Source organism: Orycteropus afer, unplaced genomic scaffold (assembly GCF_000298275.1).
Source record: "Orycteropus afer afer isolate SDZICR_OR568_19922 unplaced genomic scaffold, OryAfe1.0 scaffold00284, whole genome shotgun sequence".
Lineage (NCBI taxonomy): Eukaryota > Metazoa > Chordata > Mammalia > Tubulidentata > Orycteropodidae > Orycteropus > Orycteropus afer.
In genome coordinates this window covers 2902948-2924711 of record NW_006921871.1, presented here as the reverse complement: position 1 = coordinate 2924711, position 21764 = coordinate 2902948, and the positions used below count along the sequence as shown (strand labels likewise).

General features: G+C 37.3%; 1 protein-coding gene across 1 annotated transcript in view; it reads right to left on the bottom strand.

Moving 5' to 3' along the window:
- The window catches only part of NRXN1 (neurexin 1), a 1670321-nt gene that overhangs the window by 939688 nt on the left and 708869 nt on the right, over positions 1-21764 (bottom strand). Inside the window, exon 9 of the mRNA XM_042782286.1 lies at positions 6349-6732. Within this exon, the coding sequence (XP_042638220.1) occupies positions 6349-6732 (384 nt within the window). The remainder of the gene's footprint in view (positions 1-6348; positions 6733-21764) is intronic.

Genomic DNA, 21764 nt, shown 5'->3' with positions numbered 1-21764 from the left:
TTGCCCCATCTTCCTTCCAAGGAATAAGCCGCTATCATCCCCTATCTTCTATTGTGCTGCTGGAAATTATTCTTTCATTTTCCAAATATAAAAACACATCCATGTATATACTTTTACAAAATATGTTCCTTGGCCACCCCCAAAAATTCTATAGTGTAAAAAGTTTAGGTAAATCTTTCATTCCCTACCTCAGCACCATGTAACACTATTTCATGGGAAGATAGACAAATAGCTAATGATCATTGCTCCTAAGCACAGATTGACTGAGGGTACAATGACCTAATCTTTATATCTGTACTGAACAGAAATGGGTACCATGTGCAAATGTCCCTAGAATTTCTTTTGTTCAGTAAATGCTGATTCATCATAGTGTTTTCTAATCATAGAATCCCAGAGCCTGAAATAGGACCAGAAACATAATAAGTACCTTATTAATATTCCCTAAATGAAGAAATTTATCAATTTAAGTTACATGAAATATCCTACTATCCTAATCTGTTCTTTAATCTTGGTTATTTCTTGTGTATTTATGCTTTATTTTTAATTTATTTTTTAGCTAGAGAAGAAGTTTCCTGAAGGAAGGTAATAATCCTGAAAGGCAAAGCTTAGTGAGGAACTCCTAGTAGTAGCTGCTCAAGAAATAATTTAAGCATGATATACATCTGACTGCTAACCAGAAGGCTGGTGGTTCAAATCCACCAGCCGTTCCTCAGACTGAAGGTTGGGCAATCTACTTCCATAGACACACCTCCTCGGAAACTCAAGGAGGGGCCCCTATGAGTCGCAATTGACTCAACGGCACTGAGTTTTTGTGTTTTTTCTTTGGTATAAGGAAAAATAAATGTTTCTAGAATAATCTTAAAAGTAATTTGTCTTTACTCTTTCTTTTCCTAATCTATGGTCAGTCATCATCCATACCCTAAACAGCAGCAAGTACCTACAAAAGTTTAAAAGCTATTTCAATTGTCATTTAATTCGGTATCATACAAATAGGATAGTTTTATTATTATTATTATTAGTTTTCTCCTTTTTTTTCTTGCAATACCAATCATTCATTAATCATATTAAAAAGTACCATCTCTACAGACAACAAAAATGAACCCTTTTGCACATACAGTACTGTGTTGTCAGTGAAGGCAAATGTTGATATATGGGTGGGTAGGTGGGTGCACAGGCTGAACTATTAGGGAGGTCTATGCAGAGGGGGAGGAGCCCTGGTAGCATAAAGTGTAAGGCATTTGACTGCTAACCAGAAAGAAGGTGGTTCAAACCCACCAGCCACTCCTCAGAATAAAGGTTGGGCAATCTGCTTTTGTAGTGGTATCACCTCGGAAACCCAAGGAGGGGTCGCTATGTGCCGTGTCTGACTCAATGACAAATAACAACAACATAAATGGTGGAGTGTGCCCAAGACCATGTATAGGGTTGACACACAATATTTCTACAAGTGTATTTGTATGTTCTATAAGAATTGCCAGGTATATAATAGAGCTGACAAGGGGCAAGATTGTAGTCACTACTTGGTCTACCCAGAGAGACCAAGGAGTTGGACCTGTGGGCTGGGACTATAGTCATAGGGGACATTGAGCTCAATTGGCATAACATACTACATAAAACATTGTTCCACATCCTACTGTGGCAAGTAGCAACTGGGATCTTAAAAGCTTGCAAGTGGCCATCTAGATGCAATGATGTGTCTCTCATCATCCAGAGCAAAGAAGCATGAAGGAAACCAAAAACACATGGAAACAATTAGTCCAAGGGACTGGTACACCATGTGATCCTCAGCTTATATGACTATGAGACCAGAAGAACTAGATGGTGCCCAGCTACCACTATCAACCACTCAGAGGGGGATCTCTGTAAGAGATCCTGGATAAAGTGGGAAAACAATGTGGAAAAAAACTCAAAAACATTAAAAAAAAAATACATAAAAAGGACCAGGTTTGGTGGTCTGATAGAGCCTGATGGAACCACTGAGAGTATGGCCCCCTCAGGTCTAGAATTGAACCCACTCCTGTAGCTTCCAGTCAAACAAAAGACAGGCATATGAGCTAAACATATACAATAGGTAGATATGCTACTTGGAGAGAACAACCATGGGAGAATAGAAGGGCTGTGTATGCACAGGGAGACAGCTGGGGCAGGGAGGGGGGAGTGCATGGGAGGGAAGGACACAGAGAAGAGGTAACTGTAGGGAGGAAGTGGGAGGGGAGTGGTAGTCAATGTCATGAGACAAAGTGTATATGCACTGCTGTATGGAAAGTGAATTTGCTCTGTAAACTTTCACCCAAATCACAATAAAAAACAATTAATAAATAAAATAATAATAAGTACCATCTCATATTCCTCTGTGAAAACTCGTTTAGTTTGAGTGGACACTAGCTATCTCATCATTTGGAAATATAAATGGCAGACTACAGATTATATAATATGAAATACCATTTAAAGTATAAAACTAAGCAGGATCTTTGAACTTTAACATTCTCCAAAAAGCTGCAGGAATGAGAAAACATAGTGAAGTAATAAAACTCAAGTGCCCCTGAGTTCCATTATAAACTCTTCTCCAACTGAAAATAGCTTGTTGATAAACTTCAGATAAAAGCCTAAATGATCCCTCATCATCAGAGTTAACATTTAATTAAACAAGAAATGGAAAATGTACAGGTTGTTGTCTGGAGTTGCCCAATAAATGGTAAACAACTCTCTGACATTTGAAGGTTATGCTATTTGACAGCATCTTTTAACATTAGTAAAATTATTTTATCATTTGGGACACAAAATAGAGTTGTTTAAAAGGCTAATTACAATACAATATTTCCCAAGAGGAAAGAAAAAACATTTTGACTTAGTCTTCTCTGTCTCCATTTCCCTTGCCGTTGAGTTTGATAAACAGCTTTTCTGCATCCTGCCCTGGTGTAGCCTGAAGTGCACACCTGTGCTCAGTTTTGCTGAAAGGCAGTCATGTATTGTGATCAAGGATGCAAACCAGACAGAGCTGAATTATATTGCTCTGACATCTGTCCCTCCATCTGTTAGAGCTTTAACAAACAAGCAAAAAGTAGACCTCTTCTTTGACATATAAACAAGAATAATTTCTATGTAAGTTTCTGAAAATTCTCAGTCTTATATTAAAGAATAAAAGGCAGGAGGAAAAGTGCTGCATATAATTTATGTTCAATTGAACATATTGAACATTATTCTGCATTACTCTTCCTTATAGGATCAATACACATAAAGCAAAATACTATTTTCCTGGTGACTATTTAGCCTGTCAGCAAAAATTCTATTCTTTCTTATGAACCCCTTGGCTTACCTCATGCAGAATGAAGATCTCCTGTAACGTGATTATAGCCTCATTTCCCTGGCTGAATTGTCCAAGGACTTGAATATTTTTTTTTCATTACTTTGAATAATTACAACTTTAAAATGTATCAATTATTGTTCGATAACAGTAAAATAGGAACATTATGCACACTCCCCTTTTTTTAATTTCAGAAATTGCCAATCAGTTCTTAAGTGAGTAGGAACCTTCTTTCTGTGATCAGAGGGTACCTGAGGACCACTGTCAAAGCCCTTTCTTTTGAACTGGAGCCACTGAAGGTTGGACATGATCTTGTTCTGACTGAACTAGGGCATAGCTGGGAACTGGACAGAAGCCAAATTTTGTGTTATCCTGCATGACAACAGTCCCACGTGACCCTTGTTCTCAGGTAGCCCACAATGCGTGCAAGAAAATGAAGTCTGAACTGTAAAGATGGCCCACAATACACTGGAGTAGTCCAGAAACAAGAGCCACACAAAAATGACTGTTTTCTCCTCCCCATAAAAACCAACCTGGAGACAAAGAAATCTGTGGAAATTTCCAGCCACCTGTCAGATAAAAATGTATGCCAAATCCCATTGATGAAGTGTGGTATTAAATTCTCATTTGCAAATCTGCATATGCTTGCCACTCCTCCATCTAATTACTGCAATGTATAAATACTCCCTTTCCCTCATTCTGGCTCAGAAAGCTGTATATTTCTATTTTTATTTCTGCCATATGTAGTAGCAAAATATTGCCACAGGGTGGTACACCACACATACTGAACTGAAGCTCCTGTAATTCTGGTGACAGTTGAGTTAGACTCTTCCAGCTTTACTTAACCAGGGGGCATCAGAAGCACTGGCAGCTCTTTGAGTGATTAAAATTAAAACAAAATCTTAAATCGTGCAGGCCTGCTAATCTCCTATATACATAACTGTAATATTTTCTATATAGTTTTGGCACTTTTTTTTTTCTCAAATATTCTTGTCCCTTTTGATAATTCTAAACACCAAACCAAACAAACACATAATCCACAATTAGGAGGGGAAGTGAGAGGAGGGAATTTAGAATATATGCCAAGCAAGACCAAAATGCATTAGGAATAGCTAACTTCCAGTGACACTCAAAGGAGCCCTGGTGGAATAAATGGGCAAGCACTCGGCTGCTAACCGAAAAGCTGGTGGTTCAAACCCACCCAGCAGCTCCATGGTAGAAAACCTGACAATCTGCTTAGTAAATATTATAGCCAAAAAAATCCTATGGGACAGTTCTCTGTCACTTGAGGTCCCTGTGAGTCACCCAGCAACAGCAACAATAATGACAATTCACAGAAACTGCAATTAGGTGTGATCATAAGGGAAACGGATCTCTATGATCATCTATTGATCTGTCTAATTGAATAGTACAGATGAGTGATAAAATTTTTGGTAGATAATTGAAGATAATTAATTTATTATTCATTATTTATATTAATCAATGCCAAAATAAAACCAATAAGCTGATGCACCTCCTTGTAAGGACAGAGAGCCAGAGTAACGTTTCAACTCTGAGTTCTACAGAATACCTACTTTTTCCCTTGCCAGTGTTAGCTGAAAAGAAACTATTTTAGGAAAGAAGAGAAGAAAAAAAAAAAGTGCAAATGTACATGGCTTAAGGAAATAGATGCCAGGCACTTTTAGGCTAGATGTCTAATAGAGGCAATATTATTTGATATTTGAGAGAACAATGGAACAACTCATCAGGATTTTTTGGTATTGATTTTCAGTTCCATTGTTGAAAATGAGTGACAATTGGTGTAGTGACTAGGGCATTTATCTGAAACACTTGGGTCGATAAAAGGGCAGGTTTAAAACTATTTGTTCTGCTATCACTTCCTCTAGCCTGGCCCACAGATCAGCTGTGACATCTCTTACCCTTCACTTTTCCTTTAGTTCTTATTCCTCTCCTTCCAAGAGAGAAAGGGGGACAACTGCCCAGAACTTCAACAGGCACAATGAAGCCTTAATATCAAATAGGTAAGTTAATCTTGCAACCAGCTAGGTCTTAGACAAAGGTAAGTACCTTTGAAGTTAGGGAACATTTATCACAACTTGCATAGTGTGAAGTCAGCTTACTCTCCAGAGAGGCTATTGCCTTATGGGTAAGTTTAAACTCTCAGTCGCTGTCGAGTGGATTCTGACTCATGGCCACCCCATGTGTGTCAAGTAGAACTGTGCTCCATAGGGTTTTCAGTGGCTGATTTTTCAGAAGTAGGGTGCCAGGTCTTTCTTCCAAGGTGCCTCTGTGTGAACTTTTGGTTACCAGCCAAGCACATTATCATTTGCATCCCCCAGGGACTTCCTTGGAAAAGTTAACTGAAGTGACATGAGCACACTAACAAAGTCTCAAACACAGTGCCAGGGAAGCTGCAACTTCCAGCTTAGCTTGTCTCAAATGCTATTTCTTAACATTGATACTTGCTGTGGAGGTCAAAATCCAACCCAAGTCAACCCAATGCTGCAGAGTCGATTCTGACTCATACAGACCGTACAAGACAGAGTAGAACTTCCCCACAGGGTTTTCAAGGCTGTGGTCTTTAAGGAAGCAGACTGTCACATCTTCCTCCTGTGGAGTGGCTGGTGTGTTTGAACTACCAACCTTTAGGCTTTCAGCCAAGTGTTTAACCACTGCTTCACCAGGGCTCCCTTTTAGAGATAATTTATGTCTAATTCACGCCTCCTTTATTTTTCGGTTAAAAACTGGGCAAATGAGATAGCATGGATTGGTCATAGTAGCTCTTAGGCTCATACCATAGAGGATAGAAAGGTCCAAATTTTTATTTCTCCAATCTACATAAATAGCTGTGTCTTCCCTTTCTCAGACCCTAAGAAAATCATTATAGGCTCACTAATAAGATGACAGTTATGACTGCTCAGCTTGTACACAGTTTATTTCAGCAGAGTATGTATTATGTTTCAATGATCACTCTAGGTTTGAGGTCAACATTTAATACACTTTTCATCTCAAGGGAGTCAGCTATTTGGTTTTTGGAATCCTACCTCTCTCGCAGGACCTGCCAAGATAGCCTGTTCCGGAACAATCACAGACATATCTGTTCCACCCATCCCTGCACATGCCATTGTTTTTGCAAGGGTTGCTAAGGCACGGTTTTGCTGTTTCCCTTGAGCAGGAAGGCTTCACTCCAGCAGTACTTTGAATTTCAGCCATTTGCCGGATATCTTTGCTCTGGCCATCAATGAACAAATCCCGGATGCAGCCCACGTAGCCGTAGTTGAGCAGAGCAGTCCATACTTCGGTGGGAAAGACAAGTCCGGCCTTATTTTCTGGCAACCCGCCCAGGTACAGCTCATCATCCAGATCCAGAATCTCACTCTCACCCGGGGCAGTGTAGGGTGTGCGCAGTGTGTTGACAGAAATGGTACCTGTTGCAAAGACAAAAGAACACATGGATCGTTACAGAGTGTAACATGTTCCAGCCATCCCCTTCCTTTCTCTCTTTAAAGGTGAACTCCTTAAAGGCAGACTTTTCTTATTTTTCCCTCTATCCTCATGTCTCACACTTTGCAGTGGAATTAATAGAAATCTGTGGAATTACATAATCTCATAAATAAGGGAGACTAACTCATATGGTTCTATTTGATTTGAGAATGAAAACCAGTGTTTGTCAGCCAACAAATACTGTTTGTCAGTTCTGACTAAGGGCTTGAGAAAGAAAGAGAGGAGGGAAGGAAGAAAGAAGGAAAGGAGAGAGGGAAGGTGGAGGAAAGGAAGGAAGGAGAGAAAGAAAGGAAAGAAGTTGGCACTCTGTCATCTCCTGGACTGAAATCAGGTTGCCTTTGGTTAGTGCTCATTGTTCAAAGTTAGCATGCATCTGCAAAACAAAGAGTAGTGGGTGCCCTTATCTTTAATGGACTTGGTTACTTTGATTGAACAGAATGCTTTGGCAGATGCCCTATGTCAAAACCTGACTTCATCACCCCTAGCTACATGAATTTAACCTTGATAGTGTCAGGGTCCTCATCTATTAAGTGGGCGTAATTATATGACCTATCTTGTACCATTACTCTGAGGATTAGATAAAATAATACAACTGAAGTATCTCATTTATAAAAAGCACTGCATAAATGTTGGGTATTGAAATTCAGTGTAGAAACTAAGGCAAATCAGTTGTTTATTTTTTAAAATCAAACTAGTTACTTATTCAAATTGACATTTTTCCCCCTCACTCTAAAAATAAGGGTGGAAAATATTGCTTTATAAAATGCACACAAACCCTGATTCCAAGCATAGGATGAACAGGTAAACATACATATAGAGTCAGTCATTGAAGGGTCAAAAATGTAGAATGCATAAAATGAAAGACAGAAGGCAGATTGTGCAACAAAACTTCCATCCTCTAACATCAGATTTCAAAAAATTCTACCAATATTCATTCTATCTCCAGAAAGATTTTTGTAAAAATGAAAATATGATACATGAAAAGGGCACTCTCTGAGTCATTGCTATATTATACCAAGTTTATTTTTCATGTCTACACCACAAAGAAAAAGCTCTGGTTGCATAGTGGATAAAGCATTAGGCTGCTAACCAGAAGGTCAGTGGTTCAAACTCACCAGCTTCTCCATATAAGGAAGACAGGACAATCTACTTCTGTAAATATTTACAGCCCCAGAAACCCAGTGGGGGTTGCTATGAATTGAAATCTACTCGATAGCAGTGAGTTTGGTTTGGTTTTGAGACCATAAACAGAATAGGAAGAGTCTGATGAGAGAAAGATGAGGAAAAGCCTGATGCTGGGGTGCTGGCTTCCAGTCTCAGGGATTTCAGGAGCAGCCTCACAAGAGAGGCCTGAAGCCAGAGAGCAGGGTACAGAAGGGGAGGGCAGAAGTGAAAGTGGAGTGTGGGTAGGAAGAAGCATGTTAGTTGTTTCACAGAATACCTAAGCCTACCCCAGGTGAGCTCTGGTAGCATAGTGGCTAAGGCACTTGACTGCTAACCAGAAGGCTGGCGGTTCAAACCCACCAGCCACTCCTTGGAAGGAAGGTTGGGCAATCCTACTTCCGTAGTGATACTGCCTCGGAAACCCAAGGAGGGGTCGCTATGAGTCGGGGCCAACTCGATGGCAAACAACAACAACAACAACAACCCCAGGTGAACACAGGGCCAGTGCTGCATGTGAACACACTTCTCTAAAGGGCATCAGAAAACACCACTGGCCCCTGCATCATGCCAGGAGTGTTTCACCTCCCCAAAAAAGGGGCACTCGCTGTGGCAGTGTAGAGGGATATATCTTTGTGAGGGAGAAGGGCATTAGGAGCCACTGATAGAGACCACTAGGTGGTCAAGTCACTGAGAGGGCATCGTCTAGGCTTTCTTAGAAGGAAATCGAAAATGCCACTAGGAAGGAAGGACTCAATGGCATGGGTACTTGGCCTTTCAAAGAGGGGAGTATAGTAGGGATTTCTGAGGGAGGCAGCAAAAAGCAAAAACGACAAAGTACCCACATCTATTGCTGACATTTGTGCAAGTATCTAGGGAAAAAAAAAAAAAACTCTTATCTAGGAATATGTAGGTACCCTAAAATACTACTTTAAAAATATTTTAAAATGCCATTCTTGGGAAAAAAATTGAGAGAGAATGGTGACCCTCTTCTATTTTAATAGAATGATCATTACATGCATTTTTTAAAGCGTTGTTTTGTGCACAACACTGTCCAAAATGTCCTAAGAAGTGAGTGAACAGGCAGTTTCTCTCCTCTGCTACAGCTTATGTAACTTACACAATGATAAGAAAGAGTGAGGTATTCACAACAAAAGGAAAGACAGGCATTTAAAAATAAAACACATATTATAGATAGCAATCAATGAGTTGTGTGCAGTAAACAAACACAGTGATTTATGTTTCTAGGATAATAGGGAGACTGATGCTCCCCTCTTTTCTGCCAATTAGTCCAAGAGGGCACCTAGAAGCAGTAGAATTTTTGAGGATTTGAGGAGATGAAAAATGTAATATTAAGAGATAATGGTTAGGAGACACAGAGCTTTGAAAGTGAATGATGAGAAAGTATTGCAAGATTTGGATACATACAGAGTTTAAATTATATAATTTTTTTCCCACATTTTTGTTCATAGAGCAAGAGAAAACTGAAGCTCAAAGATAAGGGGAGGAGGTTTGGGAAAAGCTGTACTGTCCTGTTCATGATATAATTCTGATGCTATGAGGATGCTAGAGGACTCCTGAGCTGAGGGAATTCACTGGCTTGTACTGCACCTGGCTCTCTTCATTTCCCCATCCCCCATGTAGCGTCCACGGTTCAGTACACCGTGTCTGCATTCTCAAGGGCAAAACTAGGGCCACGTATTGCAGACACTCAACCATGAACACTCTGTCTGACAGGGAGAGGGCAGAGAATGAGGCCTCTTGATGTTTATTTATGGTTTGTTTGTGCCAACTTTAAGGAGCACTGGTGGCACGGTGGCTAAGGAGCTTGGCTGCTAATCAAAAGGTCACCAGTTCAAACACCCCAGGGGCTTTGTGGGAGAAAGATGAGGTAGGCTGGTTCAGTCAAGATTTACAGCCTTGAAAACTTCGTGAGGCAGTTCTATTTTGTCCCTATAGGCTCCAGATGAGTTGCAATCGCCTTGATGGCAGTGGCTTTTGGTTTTGGTTAGTGCCTGCTTTGGACAGTTACTGTGAGAAAAACAGATATGTTTTTATGATTGTGCTTGTTGGCAAGGCCAGGGTAAGATACTAACTATAACTTGATTATAGGATGGACTCTTCTCATTCAACTCATATACTAGGAGGACATTTTTCACCTAACCCAGGGCACCATTACACACACACACACACACACACATACACACACATATACTGCAAGAAAAGTTTAGCGGAAAAATAGTTAACTTCACTATTTGCAGCATTCTGGCATTTTCTCTCTTATTTTGTAATTTTATTAATATAAATGCTTGCCATCACCCTTTAAATTGACTTCAGGACCAACTGATAACTTGTAACTCATAGTTCAAAAATCAGTGATTGAGATGTTATTATCATAACAGATATAAATGCTGCTCCCATACTCTATTATTTTTCTCTTTGAGAGACACTGTTGGCTCTGTGGTTGTAACATTGAGCTGCTAACTAAAAGGTCAATGATTACAACCCACCAGCCGCTTCGTGGAAGAAAAAAGAGGTAGTCTTTATGGCCTTGGAAATCCTATGGGGCAGTCTACTCTGTCCTGTAGGGTCACTATGAGTAAGAATCAACTCAATGGCTGTGGGTTTAGGTTTTATGAAAAGGAGAACTAACAAAATATGAGAGTGCAAGTAAAAGGGATATAATCAATTTAAATATAACCTAAGATGAACTAGAATTTTAATTAGCCCAGGCAAGTTAAAAAGTCACTTTGGGCAAATGAACATATAAGATATTATTCAATGTATTATTTTACAAACTAACATAAAAAAATTAAATAACCACAACTTAAAACCAAATGTTATTTTCTCTATATGCTTTAGCAAACCACAGGCATCTGTATTTTAGAAAATCTTTAAAAAACAACTGGAAAATAAAGGGAAAAGTAGAGTTTAATGTAAGTGGAAAATAAAACAAGATTATTTTTATATTTTGAAGATTCACAGAGTAATAACTTTATTTTAAAAATAATAAAGGTTATTACTTAGTCAAACCCATATAGCTATTTCCATCTTAACCTATACTAACTAACTCACTGCTGTCAAGTCAGACCTAACTCATAGCGACTGCTCCTTGGGCTTTGGAAGTGATATCACTATGGAAGTAGATTGCCCAATCATCCTTCCGAGGAGTGGCTGGTGGGTTTGAACTGCCAGCCTTCTGGTTAGCAGTCAAATGCCTTAGGCACTACACCACCAGAACTCCCAGGGACTTTATATACATGTGCAAATGTACTCAAATGCAGATGTATTTGATAAAATATGTGCTTGTTTGCTTATTGAGTTGGAGAGACTCCATAGGTTCTGGAGACAGGTTGGCTGTACTCCCCAGGCCTGTATCTCCCACAGTGCCAGTAGGTGGATTCAACAGGCAACCTTTGGGTTATTAAGTGAGTGCAGACAATCTGTGCCACCCAGGGATGTTTAGATAAAATATTTGAATCCCAAATCGCCTGAGTGCTTTTACTATGGCTACGAATCAAATAATGTCTTCACCTAAGTAAAGAGTCTCCACAGAATATCAATTACTTTAAACTAATTTATCACATATATACAAGCACAGTGAAATTTAAACATTACGTTTCCCAAGTGTTCAATATAATGGAGTTAAAAAGGCAATGATTACAAAGAACACATCAAATGAATATTTAAGCTTTGTTCATTGATAATTAAAGGCAATCCATTAGTTGTCATAGATGTATATATCAATAAACAATTAGGATTTCCTAAAGGCCTAGGGATGACCACATGCAAATACAATTTTTAAGAAAACACAAAAATCTGCATAAATTATTGGGTCATCCCTCTATTTCTAAGAACCACAGATACTGACATCTTCTGTCTGGAATAGCTTGACAGGAATCAAATATTCTATTCCTTCTACTATGAATTGGATTTGAAACTTCTAATAAGGAAAAGAAATACTTTATTTACGTATTATCTGAGCTATTAAAATCTGTGCATGGTAGTCATATTTAGGGACACATTTAGTGCTTCATGGCTTAAATATTTAAGAAACCAAAGCACCCTGAGTTATTTTACTACATAAAGAAATGGCATTGTGGCTTTAAAAAAAAAAAAAAAAAGCTAAGTATATGTGTGTGTATGTCTTTTATAATTTCAATGTGAAAATCACATTATATTATATTAATAATTTAAATTTTTAAGTTATTTTACTTTTAAATGGTATTGTGACTGAAATACTAAATATAGTTGTATTCAAGTATTTTATAATTTTAATGTGAAAATCTCATTATGTTATATTAATAATTTAACCTTGTTTCTTCATGGCATATACAAAAGGTGAAATAATATTCATAAACATAAATGAAAAATGAACTTTCATTTAAAATTACACATGAAAAGGGCAAAAATAAGTGTTGAAACAAGCTCTTAGTAAACTGGAAACCAACTTTACAGTTTGGTCTCATAACTGTAACCTGTTAGTTCCCACACCTTTCTTTCTCCAATTTTTCTTGGCTATTGAACTTTCACAAGATCAGCTTACAGGTTGAGAGGAAACGTGAGGAGAAGATGAGATTTTAAATAAGTTCATTTGGTTTTAAGTTTTAAATTACTGTAATAAATATGGGAATGAGGGAGTAGAAACTAGTGTGATACTATAGGAAATGCTCTTGATGGTGAGAGAAGACTGACTTTTCTTGTTCAAGCTCTGTAATTGGACAGCAAGCTTAGCCAAAAACAGACTCAATGTGTGTCCTATGCAAAATACAGAAAATGACTAGATGGTTACTAACACTCCTTTTAGACTTAGAATTTCTGAAATTACTGCTTAAAATAATTTTTAAGTTAAATGCCAATTTCATTTATCCATAATTCCCAAATTCTCACTGCAAGAGAGAATTAGATTACACAAAGTTACAAATTTGTCATTTCCCTAGTCTATTAACAAATTTGAACTCAGTAAAAAATGCATAATATGAATTATACAAGCTGAATATAACTCTGATTATATAATATGACACAACATTTAAAACATCATTCTCATAAAATAATAAAAATACATGCCTCATATCATTAACAATAGAGTTATGGCACTAGTGAGATTATGAATGATTAGTTTCTTTTTTTGTTTTTCTAAAAAATCTTTGTTTCTTTCCTTAAACAATGTCATGTACTAGGTTTATAAAAGGAAATGAAATAAAATTTATTTAAAAACAAAATGAAAATTCAATCTTAATACTATGTCTTCTGCTTATTACTGTATTTTTTTCTGCTTACTTAGAATCACCTATGAGCTGTCAAGTTCAGGAATTAAACCAATATATGAAGAAATAAGCCCTAGACCAAAACTTAAAAGATTAGTAATACACAGTATTGACAAAAATGAAAGGAAAAGACCACCTCACATAGATAATAACAAAATTTGAATAGTCAGTTAGGAAAGTAACTTGCTATTATCTTTCAAAATTAAAATTGCACAGTTTGTAGAACTTCTCCTAGAAAAATTCTGAGCAATATAAACAAAGATGCAATGTATAAGAGACATTCTTTATAAATTAATTTAAAACAATAAAATTTGAAAAATAAAAGTTAAATGTTTACCAATGGGGGAGAGATCAAGTAAATGTTATGTTCAATTAAGGAATATAATAATGTCACTATAAAAATGAGCATAGAAAAAAATCTCTGGGCAATTTTTTTAAGTCACCCAATAATTGGTAAGATATAATATTGTTCATTGGGAAAATGACCTTATTTCATATATTTAAATAGGTTTATAGATATATTAATTCATAAATAATTGTTGGAATTTTTAAAACATAAATAATTTTAGTGACTAACTATGGAGAAGTGATGAGAAAATGTGTGGCAAAGGGAAATGTTCACTTACATACCTTTTTTACTGCTGGACGATTTTCACTAATAGCACACTTTTATATACTACGTGCATCATGTATTACATACACATACAGACATATGTACACATTCATACCAATATTTATACACATATGAATTGAGAAAAATCTAATCATACTCAGTGCTGGGAAGTTGTAATTATCAATCAAATAAAATGTATTTGCAGAAATTTCATAGATTTCTACTCTGCACTCTACTGTGAGGTTCACTGTGTACAGGAGTGGTCAGGTAAGTGCCTATTTTCAGAGGGTGCAACTAATGTCACAGTCTAGTTTCTGCCCCTTCACTGGACATGCCTACAAAGGAGATTTGGTAGATTGCAGAGCAAAGTCTCATTTCCTGGGCTTAACATTTGGCAACTTCATAAGACTAATGTATAAAATAAGAATGCCAAGATATCAATTCCCAGTGAGATATGTACTATCACAGGACATGGAATACTTCCTATCAAGCTCTGCCAGTATGAGATGCCAAGTTCTAATCTAAATGTTTGTTTATTCATTTATAATGACTATAAAATTCTTGGGAGAACTCTGGTGGCATTTGACTGCTAACCAGAAGGCTGGTGGTTCAAACTCACCAGCCACTCCTGAGAAGGAAGACTGGGCAATCTACTTTCATAGAGATACCTCCTAGGAAACCCCAGGGGGGTCACTATGAGTCAAACCGACATGATGGCAGTGAGCTTGGGTTTGGTTTATGTAATTCTTACAGGAACCAGAACACTCATATCTACACAAATGTCCATTATCTCCATTTACTACAATCAGACTTAAATTGAGAGCTAAATATTAATTAGAAGATTGTTTAGGGAACATGGACTCAGAACAAGAAGTGTATGTGAGATAAGGAAATGGATAGTAACATTGGCCTAGTAACAAGCCATCCTTGACTCACTATCTCTGGTAGGATGATGTGCTTCTATTGCTGCAGTGGGATGAAGGAGTCAAGTCCCCTGAGCAGTGCTGAGATGGACACTGCCAGCTGGCATTTACCTCTGTGACATTCTCTTCTTTGTTGTTTTTGCTGGGTGTGGTCGAATTGTTTCCAACTTATAGTGACATCATGTGACGGAGTAGAACTGCCCCATAAGCTGTAATACAGCCCCATAGGCTGTAATCTTTACAGGAGCAGGTTGCCAGGTTTTCCTTCCATGGATCCTCTGGGTGGATTTGAGTGATCAACCTTTCAGTTGGCAGCAGAGCATTTAAATATTTGGACCGCCGAGGCTCCTTTCTTTTCCTTAGATACTCTAAAATATTTGAATCTTACTAGTCTGGGAGCCTGGTTAAGTTTTCCAGAACACTTCTGCTCTGATCTCAAGGGGCTGATTTCTAACTCCCAGAGAATAAATACTATCTCTTAGATAATCTTGAGCAAGAAAATGTTTATAAAGTCATGTTAAACAAAAAGCCTGAAGAGTTATGTTTATACTGTCATTGTGACTATGTAAAATAAATACACATGCTAACAACTGGAAGAAAATGTAGAAAAATAAAAATTTTTTCAGTATGTGTAAGCCAATGAATGACTTTTTTTTTCTTTTCAATATGTTCAGAATAAATAAACATTAATTTTATATTACCTAATATAACAATTCCACACAAAATTGACCCCATCTGATCCTCAGGATAGTCAAATATGTAATTGAGTAATTATTGAGTCTTTCAGTCTTTGTGTTCATGATACGACTCATGGAGATGGATACAAAGTAAAATATTATAAATTTACTTAAACTCATTTCAACTTATGCAACACGTTACTAGGCAGAGGAATGGGAGGAATATTTGCACTCAGAAGGTAAGTTGAAACCATGACCTAAACAGGGAAATCATCAAATGGTTGTTCAAGTAGAAACAACTCAATGTGGTGATTCACAAATGGTATACACAGAAATCAGAGCTGGTAATGGATAGCTAGAAAGTGCTGTTCACATCAAACAGTGATTACTATAAACCTCTAATTATGTGCTCTAGGGAGAGTCTTGTGCCTTTCTCACTGTAATTTCTAGTTCTTAAACTGGAACTCTATGACTTCAATTCAAATCTCAATGGCTTCTGAGCTGTTAAATGTAGGCTTACCCATGAATAACCGCTGATACAATCTGCAGTACCCTGCTGTACACAAGCTGCATTTGACAAGAATAATGAGTTTTCTCTTTGATTTCAATGTGTAATGATGGTTTGCAAAAAAATTGACTGGCAGTTTGCCGTAAAAATCCTTGAGGGGATACCCTTGACTGAGTCAAAAAGCTTAACACAAATGTAAACACTATTTGGGCCAAAAGAAAACAGTCATTAACCTCATCCTAATTGTAGCACAATTCACACTTTAGCTAAATACCTGGGCAGCTGTGTTGTGTTGGGGTTGGGGTTAGAAGACAGGGAAAGAAGAGTCTTGGAAAGGCAGGAGGAGTGGGTAAGGGAATGTTCAGCTTAAGTCCTGAAGTTTGCAGAGTAGTGAGTCTTCTCAATCATATTTATTCACTCACAAAAACTCAGCGATGCTACTCTGTCCTTCGTTTTCCATGAAGGGCACTGATGTTTTACAGAGCTTAAGTCATCCACTTGGATCTACTAAGTCATGGCTGCACTTTGTATGTGCATCTCTTTTGCCAGCTTTAGCATCCAAAACATAACTTGGGTCTGTTCTGACTCACAGCCACCCTGTAAAACAGGGTAGAATTGCTCCAACAGATTTCCAAGGGCAAATCTTTCTCCCTCAGTGCAGTTGGTGGTTCAAACTGCTGACCTTTCAGTTAGCAGCTGAGCACTGACCCACTTTACCACCAGCGTCCCTCAGCTTAGCACAGACTCACCCCACTTAGCCTTTCACATCTCTGTCCTAGACTAAGCAGGCAACAGAAGAAGCTACATTGCATGGAAAACCAAACAGTATATAATAAATGGGTGGAGATTAGAGTGCCTCTTTCTTTCCCATAGGGAACTGAAGGGGTAGAGTGGTTAAATCTTTCAGCTGCTAACCAAAAGGTTAATGGTTTGAACCCAGCAGATGCTCCTCAGAAGAAAAATCAGGCAGTCTGCTTCTGTAAAGATTTTTAGGTTCAAAAACCCAATAGGGCAGATCTATTCTGTCCTATAGGATCATTATGTGTCAGAATTGACTCAATGGCTATGGGTTTGGCTTTTGGTTTTCTTTCTCATATCCCAAAATGGAATATGGGATATGGCTTAGAAATAAAATTAATTTTATTTTAAAAAAAAGAAGAAGAAGAAGAAGCTCATTAAAGAAGAAAATCATATGCTTACCTCTTAGTGAACAAGGGAGTAAAGGGCAAATTACAAAAATGATGGATAGCCTGGGCACCTATCTTCCTTGACACTAACATACTTGCTGTGTCTACATATCCCATTCCTCAGAAAGGAGAGAAGAACTTTGCTCTTGATTAATTTTCCTTCTACCTATATATCTGCTGACTGATACAGCGATCTCAGGAACAAGCAGGAATAAGTCTTGTTTTCATAAAAGCATGCCATTTATTGTACCAGGCTTACTGCAGTGCTCTAACAATCAGTTAACTTTCCCAGTGCTTTATTTTGAACATCTGGGCTTGGAGAATGGAATTGTATTCATAAAAGGAGCATCTGTTATCCTATACGAAATAAACTGCTTTCAAAAAGTAATGGAAAGCCTTTAAAAGTTGCATTTACAGGTAAAATGGTCCTATTATTATTCAAGTATAAAGAATATGTTACATTACTATTTTTAGAATATTAGGTGGGTTGGCATTGAGCCATTCAGATGTTTTTTTCAGTTGTTCATTTATTTAACTTTTTTCATCATACTTGGTATTTATTGAGCAACTGCTGTTCAAAAAAAGTACTAGGAACTGTGGATGTAATAATAAATAAGGCATTTTCTCGCATACATATTTTCTGTTACAAACTGTTTAGGGAATATTAAAACTTCAGTTGGGCTCATCAAATATGGTTTTAACCCTAACTTTGACCAAGATAACCAACAGTTATTGGCATGAAATGAATGGCTGTGGCTTTAAATATTCTCTCTTATTTCAGTATGATCAGCAACAGAGAGAATAACTCTTAGGCTTGAGCTCTCTCTACTTTAATAACAGAGGTAATATGGCTCATTAAATGTCTTTATATATTCAGCTAAGGAGTATCCCAGGCAAATCAAAAGATATGACCTTCATCTTACATGAGTCAGAAAGCAGCAGCCCACGTTGCCCTCATTTCATAGCAATATCATTTTCCCTCATTATATTAAAAATAATTTTCATATAGCTTCTGATTATAAGTGATATAAAAAATGGGCAAAATGAATTATTTCTTCAAATTCCATGTTTCTTAGTTCTAACTGAGCTATGAATCTTAGTATTTCACTGGTCTAAATCAGAAATATCATTTAAGTAAAATAAAAGCTAGCATAGCCATTCATTCAATTTTTAAAAGGCTGCTCTATACCAAACCAACTCAGTGTGCAAATACAGAACTTAATTAAAATACTATATATAAAATATTAACAGCTGTACCTATTAAAATTACATTAAACTCCCTTGAGCTAGGCCAACATCATATGAGCCTTCTTTTTTTTTTTTTTTTTTTCTTCCATTTAGTAAAGTGCAGAACTTAGTTTAGTGAATGAGCTTTGATTTTTATATTGTTTATTCCAATTCACATATCTGAAATTTTAATCACATAAAAATACTTTGCCATCAAACACTACCCAGTATAGTAACCTAATCTTTGCATTTGATTACAACATAAATACCATGTTTCGTTTGTTTCTCTAAATGCAAATAACACTCTCCTAAAGCATGTTCCTCTTCTTCTCATCCAAAATTGAATCCTTTAAAGAAGTTACTCCCTGTTTTGGCCTTCTCTGATGAGGATTTAAATAGGCCAGTTAATGAACTTCTGGTAATTTGGGTGAAGTTTTATTTTTTCTGAGGATTAAGAATATTTATATGATCCTAACTGTAATAGGCCATGCAAGCATTATCTACTTATAATAAGGGATCCCATCAAAGAGCTCAAATTAATCTTGTTCTACATGTATATGCATGTATATATATATAACAAACACACACATTCACACACTTAAGCACATACACACACATATATATTTCTACATTCTCACCACAGACACACACACACACACACACATACAAACCAAACCAAACCCACTGTCATTGAGTTGATTCTGACTCATAGCAAATCTACAAGACAAAGAACTGTCCTCAAGGGATTCCAGGGTTGTAATCTTTACAAAAGCAGACTGCCTCATCACCAGTGAAGAAGCTGGTAGGTTCAAACTACTGATTCTTTTCATTCGTAGCCAAATTCTTTAACCTCTATGCTACCAGAGCTCCATACATACATAGGAACACTTAAAATTTCACATATGGAAAAGACTGGAAAGAAATATCCAGATATAAATCATCATTATTAAATGAATAATGCATAATTTTGTTTTGTTCTTTACATTCTTCTGCATTTAGGAGATTTTGATACTGCCATGAATAACTTTCATAGAGTTGGATAGGTTAATGAAACACAACTGATCTGAAGTTTGGTTATTTTTTGTCCCTCAGAACTCCCCAAGATACTCAGTTAATTGGATCTACTATGTTTTAAGTTGATATGGAACTTAACTAAAAATTATCTATTTATTTTTGAAAACAATTTTCAAAATTTTACTCTAGATACATCTCTATGCCATCCACAGGCTAATATTACAAAACACAAGAGTGGCCCATGCTACCTCCTTTCTTTATATTTTGTTTCTGTTTGAAAGTTTGTAAGTAGAAAATTAACAGCTAACTGGCTGAGGTGTGTTGCAGAGAGAGAGAGGCACTCTGCCACCCTGTCCCTGAGTTCACATCAGTAAACTGTGCTCAGCTTAAGTGTGTGTGGGTGGGAGGGGAGTAAAAACCAAGTCCTAATGGACTCAGTATGGTGCAGTCAAAAGGAAAAACCCTTATTACTGTCTTCTTTCAAACATCTGAGATATTGGAGGGAAAAAAATATTATAATAGCACAGATTGCACAGAATGGTAACTAATCTTCCTTGGGGACTTCTTTATGGAAAGGAGAACACTTAGGGAGACCAAGTTTCCAGAGTTGAATCAGAAACATTAGTTTCCAAGGTATATGAAGAGGAGAGCAGGGTGTTCTGACCTCTCTTCTATTATCCACCCTCTGCCCAAGCTCACTTTCAATGTCGTATGTTCCATTTATTTATTTTATTGGGTGAAAAGACATTTCCAGAAAGCAAACACAACCTTATTAACTGACGCACAGAAAAATAAAACATAGCTAATAGGGAAATAGGAAATCGTTCCACTGCAGGGAAGCCAGGAGTAAATTAGCAACAAGGGAGCCAGAAACAGGAGCGTGTAAAACGAGAGATGCAGCACAGTCCGGAAATGGCACTGTATGCACAGATTATTAGATATGAAAGAAGCTCTAAATGTCATCCGATTTGGTGGTTCTCAAATGTGGCCTATTCTCAGTGCAAAGCACTGCAAAAATATAGAATCTTTGACCCCTTCACTGTTGATTCTACTTCATTCAGTCTGGGATGAGTCCTTCCCAATTGTCCTTTTGCAGGTGAGGAAACTCAGAAATGCCCTGGTTAAGGTTACACTGTTACTAGAGAAAAATGCAGAGTGGATGATAGAATATTAAACAAACAATAGACTAGGAGGAGGGGGAGACTGACTAGGTCTAAATTCAGTTGTCTTCTGTTACATGAAAATAATTTGATTTGTAAATTAGGGGGACAATTAAAACATGGGAGTACTAGGTAAAGACTAATAGAAGAAATATTTAAAATAATTTTTTAAAAAATCTATCTAATCTATTCTGGGAACCTCTGGTAGCATAGTGCCTAAGGCACTTGACTGCTAAGCAGAAGGCTGGCAGTTCAAACCCACCAGCCACTCCTCAGAAGGAAGATGGGGCAATCTACTTCCATAATGATACTGCCTTGGAAACCCAAGGAGGGGTCACTATGAGTTGGGTCCGACTCGATGGCACATAACAACAACAACAGTCTATTCTGAATCATGGTGTCAGAGGAGAACTGTGCTCCACAGAGTTTTCAGTAGCTGGTTATTCAGAAGTAGGTTGCCATGCCTTTCTTCTGAGGAACCTCTGGGTGGATTTGAAGGTCCAGCCTTTTGGTTAGCAGCTGAGCATGTTAACTGACTGCACCTCCTAGAGTCTCCTAGAGACGCCAAAGAAATAAGCTACATACCTACAACAGATTACTCTTCTCTCTCTCTTTTTCTTCTCCTACTCTGCCATTCCCACTGTGCTCTTCCCTCTGTCTAGATGATACTTTACCCTCAAAGTTAATAGCAGTCAATCCCTAAGTCCCTCTCAAATTTCAGTGTAAATGTTAGTGCTTTAGGGAAATCTTCCCTGCCCTTCTCAATCCCCCTAGAAATAAAGTGCAGCGAAGAGAAGCCAAAGAAATGAATCCCTGCCTGTGGAATTCCATACATCTTTCATCAGAAATGGAAGCTATTTGGAAGACAGTAGAACTTTGCCTGTTTCCTTGAAATGCTACTGTATGGAATGAAAGTGCTTTCCATGCCATAGATCCACTCTGGAAAAACAAGGTGTGGTATTAAACTAAAGATTTTATGAGTGGATCACTCTGGACACAGACACACACATATACACAAATGCTCTTAAATGAATATTTATTGGATAATCAAGTGCAAATTTTTTGAGAAATTCTATGTTGAATTTGTAAATGACAAAAGTCAGGATTCACCCCCAACCATCTCTTTTACTATTGGATTTTTGGAGGTACCAGAAATGACAAATAAGATATAATTTACTTTATATTTCTATAAAATGTAAGTATTTTACATTTATATTTA